At 46.5% G+C, this 9,104-nt stretch overlaps 1 protein-coding gene across 1 annotated transcript; it reads left to right on the forward strand.

Annotated features, from left to right (window-relative positions):
* The first annotated feature begins 1,721 nt into the window (after window positions 1-1,721).
* Window positions 1,722-8,761, forward strand: LOC143640253 (uncharacterized). Its single transcript, XM_077108123.1, is given in 7 exon segments — window positions 1,722-1,745; window positions 1,789-1,924; window positions 2,589-4,326; window positions 4,328-5,559; window positions 5,562-7,331; window positions 7,507-7,796; window positions 8,576-8,761. Coding segments are annotated over 7 exon segments (5,376 nt in total).
* The last annotated feature ends 343 nt before the right edge of the window (window positions 8,762-9,104 follow it).

Genomic DNA, 9,104 nt, shown 5'->3' on the forward strand with positions numbered 1-9,104 from the left:
CAATAAGACACTCAGAGAATTACCTAGCATACATATTATTAAGGCTTTGACATTATTATGCAAATAAGGGGAACACAAAAAGTGAGTCAGAATTTAAAATAGGATGCTTATATTAACACAGCTATACATGAGCAAGCATGTTACCACAACAGTCTACATTTATGTTTCTGCTATGTAAGGCAGGTTTAAGATCTTTAATGGACCTCTTCTCTGGAAAATAATTTTCAAGGTCTTCCATATTTATCAAGTTGCATTATTTCCACCTCAATATGATTCTTATGGATACTAAATGATACATGCTACTCAAATAGGCTTTATATAATGGAATATAGGCAAAAGGGGATTTAATAATCTTTTGATGGATTTTAATTTCATTGTACCAATTTTGAGTGAATGATAAACATTCCAGAAAAACTCTTGCCTGCTTCCTTCCTGTGGATTTCCTACTTTTTTCCTTCTAATTCTTTTACTTTTATTTCTCTTTTAATAGCAGGTGAAATTTGCAAAGTGAATAAAGAGAAGAGTAAAAGACCATTTTTGCCCCAATGCCAACCTCTGAGTTCAGATATACTTCTTTATGACTGACCAAGTTTGCACTAATTCATGATATAGTTTTTTGCTACATAGCCAATTTGTATCTTAATAAAATGCTACCATCTCCTCCAGGAGGTAAACTGAATTAATGAAGTTCAAAGTTAATACTTTAGTCTAGGAGAGAGACTGTATCCTCCCCCACCCCATACTTAGAATAACAGTACAATAACTTGTGTTTAGTTTCTAATGTTTGTAGAGTATTTGGTATCTTTTTTCTCATAGAGCCATTTCATTATTAACATTCTTCTGTTACCATACTGATTATAAGTCACATTTGTATGACATAATGCCTTTTTGAGGGTTAATTTTACATATCCACTATACCAAGTGTAAAGGTGAAATTTTTAAGCTGATTCTAAGCCCAGAGCCTGAGTAAAAGTGTAAAAGATCAGACATTGTGAAGATTCTAAACTGCAAGGCTTGGGTTGTAAAGTAAGAGACCATTGATATGTTAAATTCCTCAGCTACCCTGGAGCCTTTGATCTCTGTAGCTGTTAGGACAATATGGGAGCTGCCCCAGTAAACATTCTCACTGACTCCTCTGGTGGTCTGATAACTTGGGACTTTGAGTTGCCTGGCACTAGGCACCACGGGCCCAGAAACAATCATTTTAAATATTCCCCCCCCACTTAAAAGTAACCAATCACCCCCGTCCAATCTGTTCCGGCCAGTAAATGTGCTAACCTTGACTCAGAGTTGTTGTTCAATTTTCCTGCATCTCCTGTTGATTTGTTCTGATGTATGCAGAGCGCTCCACCCTCTCCAAAAGGTGTACTTAAGCTCAGTGTAACCTCTGCTCTGGGCCCTGGGCTGCTCTTCCTCTTTGTGTGAGCCAGACTGGGGACTCAGCGGGCTGATCCAATAAACTCCTCTTGCATATTGCATAAAGTTAGTCTATTGGTGGTCTCTTCCTCCGACGCTTCGCCGGACCCTTACATTTTGGTGCATGGGCCGGGAAATGCACATCGTTGGACAGGGAGACCCCAACAGACATCTTTAAGAGGGGTAAGTTTAAGTAAGGCGCCTCTTCCTCTTCTTCTTCTCCTCCTATTTCTTCTTCTTCTTCTTTCTCTCTTTGTTCTTCCTTTGCGATTGCTCAGGTTCAGTTTTTTTTTTTTTTTGGCTCAATGGTGGGCGTGAGCTCCCAGAGGGTGTGAACTCTCAGAGCCTTCTAGGTTTGGTTTGGATTGGCAGCGTGTGGCTGCCAGCAGAGAGCGTGAGCTTCCCCTGGCAGTGGCGGACAGTAGTGCCAGAAGCCACGGGCCACGTTCCTCAGAGGGACGCCTTGGGGGACTCGCGGGGGGTGGAAACAGAATAGCCCGCCCATCAGGTAGAGGAAAGAGCCCTCATTAGATATATTTTGCTGCCAATCCATTTGGTTTTGCCGGCAATTCTTTTTCTCAGGATTAAATTCCCTGCCTGTCTTTAATCTCTGCTTCTGAACTTGTGTTAAATGTTTACTGTGTGTCCGTGTTTGTCATGTAGTACTGTCTCGTCCCTGTCTCTGTTTGAGTCACTTTCAGTATGGGACAAGGCTATTCCATGTCTCTGTCCCTGACCCTTGATCATTGGATGGATGTCCGCGCAAGGGCTCAAAATCTTTCTTTTACAGTGAAACGCCGGACCTGGCAGACACTCTGCGCTTCAGAATGGCCCACCCTTGGAGTTGAATGGCCCCCAGGGGGGTCTTTCCACCTCTCTCTAATCCGCAAAGTCAGAGATACTGTTTTTCAGCCAGGGCCACGTGACCATCCAGACCAGCAGCCATATATTTTGACCTGGCAGGACCTTTGTGAATTTCCTCCCATATGGGTGAAGCCTTTCCTTTTCCCAGTTCCTATTCCAGTGTCTTCCCCCATGATTCTATCACTCAAACCTTCCACTCCTCCCCCTCGTCCCTCTGTTCTCCCTGAGTCACAGGATTTAACTTTATTGGACTCCACCCCCACCCCCTTATCCTTTACCCGTGCTCCCAAACCCCCAATTTGTTTTAGGTGACCCTCCTGCCGCTGACTCGGGCACCCCGCCGCTAGAGGTGTTTGGGTCAGATCAAAGCCCTCCCAGGGACTTCCCCGTGGCAGCAACAGCAATAATGGCAGCAGCAGCCCCTCCCCCACCGGAGGAGCCTGGGCCAGCTAAAGGGACCTGCAGGTGGCGGACAATGAACAACTCAGAAGCCCCAGTGATGCTTCCTCTCTGTCCTTATGGGCCCACAATAGATGATGGGCACGGAGGAAAAATGCAAGCTTACCAATACTGGCCTTTTTCCTCCTCCAATTTATACAATTGGAAAAATAACAATCCCCCTTTTTCTGAGGACCCCACCCGACTTACAGGATTAGTCGAGTCGCTGATGTTCTCACACCAGCCCACTTGGGATGACTGCCAACAGCTTCTGGGGACTCTCTTTACAACAGAGGAACAGGAGAGAATCCTCTTAGAATCCCGAAAGAATGTTCTTGGACCAAATGGGAGACCAACCCAACTTCCTAACATCATCGAAGCTGTCTTCCCCTTAAACCGACCCAACTGGGACCCTAACACCTTTGAAGGTAGGGAGCATCTGTCCGCTTATTGCCGGGCTCTTGTAGTGGGTTTCCGAGCAGCCGCTAGGCGGCCAAATAATTTGGTCAAGGTAAGGGAGATTATTCAGGGACCCAATGAATCTCCCTCCATGTTTCTGGAGAGAATTATGGAAGCATGTAGGAGATATACTCCCTTTGATCCTCAGGCAGAGGACCAAAAGGCATCTGTTGCAATGGCTTTTATTGGGCAGGCTGCCCTAGATATTAAGAGAAAGTTACAACATTTAGACGGACTACAAGATATGACCTTAAAAGATTTAGTCAGAGAGGCTGAGAAAGTATATTATAAGAGAGAAACTGAGGAAAAGAAAGAACAGAGGAGAGAAAAGGAAAGGGAACACAAGGAAGATGAGAGAAACATAAGGCAAACTAAAGCATTGGCTAAGGTCCTGGTCACAGCCACAGACAGGCCAGAAGTTAGAAAGCAGGGAGACAGGAAGAGACACCTGGGCCCACGCCAAAGGCTGCCCCTGGCCTCAGACCAATGTGCCTACTGTAAAGAAAAAGGACACTGGGCCAAAGAGTGTCCCAAAAAGAAGCAGTCACGTCAGCCTACCATGCTGACCCTAGAAGATGACTAGGAAAGTCGGGGCTCGGATCCCCTCCCCGAGCTCAGGGTAACTTTTGAGGTGGAGGGGACCCCAGTGAACTTTGAAGTAGATACAGGAGCAGTATATTCAGCCCTCAAGGCCCCACTGGGCCCTTTATCTAATAAAAGATCCCTGGTGCAAGGGGCTAATGGCAGTAAATATCGGGCTTGGACAACAAAGAGGACTATGGACCTAGGAAAGGGACAAGTTCACCACTCCTTCCTAGTAATCCCAGAATGCCCGGCCCCATTGATGGGAAGGGACCTACTCACCAAGCTCCGGGCTAAAATAACTTTTAACCCCGATGGTCCCCAAGTGGAGTTTCTAAACCCCTCAGTAAAGACCCCCATAGTCACAGCTTTGACTATGTCAGTAGAAGATGAACATCAACTCTTCATGGCCCCTGGGACCGATCAAATAGGTAAACTACCCCAAAGATGGATAAAAGATTATCCTGATGCCTGGGAAGAAACTGCTGGGTTAGGTCTAGCTATAAAACAACCTCCAATAGTAGTAGAATTAAAAGCTTCTGCCTCTCCAATCAGTGTTAAACAATACTTCTAGCAAAGAAGCTAGAGATGGGATAAGACCTCATATTCAGAAATACTTGGCTCTTGGGGTCCTAAGGCCCTGTCAATCGGCCTGGAATACCCCCCTGTTACCTGTAAGAAAGCCAGGAACTGGGGACTACCATCCTGTTCAAGACCTGAGGGAGATCAACAACAGAGTGCAGGACATTCACCCCACGGTACCTAATCCATATAACTTACTTAGCACTCTGAATCCAGAGCGGATATAGTATACTGTGCTGGACTTAAAAGATGCTTTCTTCTGCTTGCCCCTGCACAAGGAAAGTCAGTTGTTGTTTGCTTTTGAATGGATAGACCCAGAAACAGGAACATCGGGCCAACTAACCTGGACTAGACTCCCACAGGGGTTCAAAAACTCCCCTACTCTCTTTGATGAAGCTCTCCACAGAGACCTCAATGACTTCAGAACTGCACACCCCAAAGTCACCCTACTCCAATATGTGGATGATCTGCTGCTGGCAGCCAACACTAAAGAGAACTATGAGTCTGAGACCCAAGCACTATTATCTGAGCTTGCTCAGCTTGGATATAGGGCTTCTGCTATAAAGGCCCAAATCTGTCAACAAGAAGTAATCTTCCTGGGTTATTCACTTAGGGGTGGCAAACGATGGCTTACTGAGTCCAGAAAGTGAACTGTTGTGCAGATACCACCCCCATCTGATAAGAGACAGCTCAGAGAGATTCTTGGGACTGCCGGCTTTTGTAGGTTATGGATTCCCGGGTTTGCGTCTTTAGCTGCCCCTCTATACCCACTGATAAAGGGGGATGCCCAATTCCAATGGACCCCTGAACACCAACAGGCTTTTAATAATATCAAAAGGGTGCTGCTATCTGCCCCGGCCTTAGCACTCCCAGATGTAGAAATACCCTTCACTCTCTACATCGAGGAAAAGAAAGGAATACCACGGGGAGTGCTCACTCAGACTCTGGGACCTTGAAAAAGGCCAGTAGCATACTTATCAAAAAAATTGGACCCAGTGGCTAGTGGGTGGCCCCATTGCCTAAGGCCTATAGCAGCGGCAGCCCTTTTAATAAAGGATGCTGATAAATTAATGTTGGGACAGAAGCTGACTATTATAGCCCCCCATGCCCTGGAGAGCATCATCTGTCAGCCTCCAGACAGGTGACTATCAAACTCCAGAATAACCCATTACCAAAGCCTCTTGCTTGACAAGGACAGAATAACGCTGGGACCCCCGCTCCACTTAACCCGGCTACACTGCTGCCAGAAGAATCATCAGGACCTATCGCTCATGATTGCCAACACAGACTGGCAGAGGAGACCAGTGTACTATGAGACTTAAAGGATCAGCCACTGCCCCGCCCTGAGGTCATATGGTTTACGGATGGGAGCAGCTTCCTCCAAGATGGTAAGCGGCGGGCTGGAGAAGCAGTGGTTAGCAAAACTAATGTTATCTGGTCCTCTGGCCTTCCAGAAGAAACATCAGCTCAAAAAGCAGATCTAATTGCCCTTACAAAAGCACTGGAGCTAGCATCAGGCAAAAGAGCTACTATATATACTGATAGCCTCTATGCATTCGCCACTGCTCAAGTGCACGGGGCTATATACCATCAAAGGGGGCTACTAACCTCCGCCGGGAAGGAAATAAAGAACAAAGATGAGATGCTCCACCTTCTCTTGCCAGTAAAAGGCCCTAAAGAATTGGCTATAGTGCACTGTCAGGGGCACCAGAAGGGGAACGACCCTGTGGCAGTTGGAAACAGGCGGGCAGATGAGGAAGCTAAGCTAGAAGCCCTAAAAGGAGTGACCCTGTTAGCTGTTTCCACACCAGGGGAACAACGACTGGGAGACTTAGCTGTGCGGGAACATACAGGCAACTTATGGCCTGGGGACACAGACACCGAACTCCGGGATCCTACAGAGCCAAGTTTACATTTCCAAAAAGTCCAACTCTATGTCAAAGATGTACACCAGCTCACCCATTTAGGCTCAAAGAAGTTACAGGCACTCTTGAAAAACAAAAGAAAGGACTTGTTGTTGACGGACTCGCAGAGAAAAGAAATAGCTGAATAGGTGACTAGAGCTTGTCAAGTGTGCCAATTAGTTAATGCATACCCATCCAAGCTTCCAGTAGGAAAGCGCTTGAGAGGGACCAGACCTGGACAGTTCTGGGAAGTGGACTTTACTGAAATCAAGCCAGCAAGGTATGGACTTAAGTACCTCCTAGTCTTTGTAGATATTTTTTCAGGATGGGTCGAAGCCTTCCCCACGAAGAAAGAAACAGCTCAGATGGTGGTCAAAAAGATTCTGGAAGACATCTTTCCAAGATTTGGACTGCCTAAGGTAATGGGGTCCGATAATGGACTGGCATTTGTGGCCCAGGTAAGTCAGGGATTGGCCAGGGCCCTGGGGATTAATTGGAAGTTACATTGTGCCTATAGACCCCAGAGCTCAGGACAGGTAGAAAGAATGAATAGAACCATCAAAGAGACCTTAACGAAATTAAGCTTAGAGACCAGCATAAAAGATTGGACTATGCTCCTACCTTATGCAGTGTTCCGTGCAAGAAATACCTCCTCCGTCTCTTTGTGTAAGCTCACCCCCTATGAAATTCTCTATGCTGCCCCTCCTACAATCAGGGACCTGACCCCAACCCTAAGACTTAATGATTCCTTTCACACCCCTTTGCTTAACAGACTTAAAGCCCTTGAACACACCCAGCGATACCTGTGGAAACAGCTGGCCACTGCTTATCAGCCCGGAGACAAGGAAATCCCACATCGATACCAAGTGGGAGACTTCGTCTACATGAGACGACATCAGGTGTCATCCCTGGAACCTCGCTAGAAAGGACCATACCAGGTGCTGCTTATAACGCCTACAGCGGTAAAAGTAGATGGGATGGCTCCCTGGATTCATGCCTCCCATCTCAAGCCTGCGCCCTGTCCAGACTCCGGCTGGAAACTGGAACAGACTGGTAACCCTCTCAAGTTGCGTGTTTGTCGTGTGGGTAGGGCTATAGATTCTTCCCCTGACCACCTGCAGCTCTAATCCCCATCAGCCTGTTCAACAACACTGGCAAATTATAAATCCCACTGGACAAGTAGTGTGGTCTATATCACATAAAGCCCCCTTATGGACTTGGTGGCCATCTCTCCATCCTGACATTTGTCAACTGGCCATAGGTCTTTTTGACTGGGACCTCCCTGACATAGAGGACCCCACACAGATCCCGTTCGACCCCAAGCCAGGGCAAGATTCCCCAAGGGGTAACCATATGCATTATGGATGTCATTGCCCACATCATAGGTGTCGACTAGCCAGTCTTGATTATTATGTGTGTCCAGCTAATTTCCGAAGTCGCAAACAGGCTCAAACCTGTGGAGGGCCCAATGACTTTTATTGCAAATCTTGGGGTTGTGAACAAACAGGAGCTGCATGGTGGAAACCAAATTCCCCAGACAGCATGATTCAGGTAGGTCGAAATAACACCTGGATAAACCCCAGAGACTGTATGACTAGCCGAGTGTCGAACACTCGCTGTGGAAGAAATAGTCTGTGTAATCCCCTCAACATAACTTTTACCTTCAAAGCAAGGGGCTACCTCAGGACGACATGGCTTACGGGAAATACCTGGGGAATGCGGTTCTATGTTTATGGCCCCACCTATGACTTTGGTCTCTGGTTCACCATCAGACTTAAGCAGGAAGAAAATTCTATGGCAATAGGGCCCAATCCCCTTAAGCCAGGAATTAAGCATCCCAAACCCCCTTCGCTTAAAACTACCAGAATCCCTTTACTATTTCATTCCTCCCGGTTTCCGTCTTTGCCTACTTCCCCAGTCCAGAGTATAGCTGACTCCTCCCCCTGGGAATTAATTAAAGGAATCTTCAAGGTGCTAAACTCCACACAGCCAGACCTCACCCAATCCTGCTGGCTATGCCTCTCTGCCACACCCCCTTATTATGAAGGGATAGCAGTTAATGGGACTTACGCCATAAAGACACAGAGTTCCACCTGTAGTTGGGGTAAAAATCCAAAGTTAACTCTCCCAGAAGTAACCGGGGCAGGTTTATGTATAGGGTCCCCACCTAAAAGCAAACAACATATATGCACCCAGATAGAGAAATTGATGTTAAGCAGGGCTTTCTAGTTCCCGAGAAAGGAACCTGGTGGGCGTGTGACTCAGGATTAACTCATTGCATTTCAGTCCAGGTGTTTGATAGCTCAGTAAATTATTGTGTGATGGTGCAGGTACTTCCCAGGGTGGTTTTCCATGATGCAGAATCATTTGAAGGTTTAGTAGGAGGACAAATATCCCGTTTCCGCCAGGAACCAGTGTACCTCACTCTGGCCATACTATTGGGGATAGGAGCTGCTGCAGGAGTTGGTACAGGAGCAACTGCTATGATCCGGGGTCACAACAAATGGCCCAGTTAGAAACAGCAATAGATCAGGACTTGAAGACATTAGAGACCTCTATCACAGTCTTGCAGGAGTCTTTAACCTCTCTCTCCGGGGTTGTTTTACAAAATAGGTGGGGGTTAGATCTTCTCTTTATGAGGGAAGGAGGCCTCTGCATAGTACTAAGGGAAGAATGTTGTTTTTATGCTGACCATACTTGAGTTGTAAAAGAATCCATGAATAAATTAAGAAAACACCTTGAAGAGCACCAGAGAGAAAGGGAAACTCAACAAGGGTGGTTTGAGTCTTGGTTTGCCCAGTCCCACTGGTTAACTACACTCCTATCAGCCTTAGCTGGACCCTTGATTATTCTTATACT

This window comes from Callospermophilus lateralis, unplaced genomic scaffold (genome assembly GCF_048772815.1).
Source record: "Callospermophilus lateralis isolate mCalLat2 unplaced genomic scaffold, mCalLat2.hap1 Scaffold_147, whole genome shotgun sequence".
NCBI lineage: Eukaryota > Metazoa > Chordata > Mammalia > Rodentia > Sciuridae > Callospermophilus > Callospermophilus lateralis.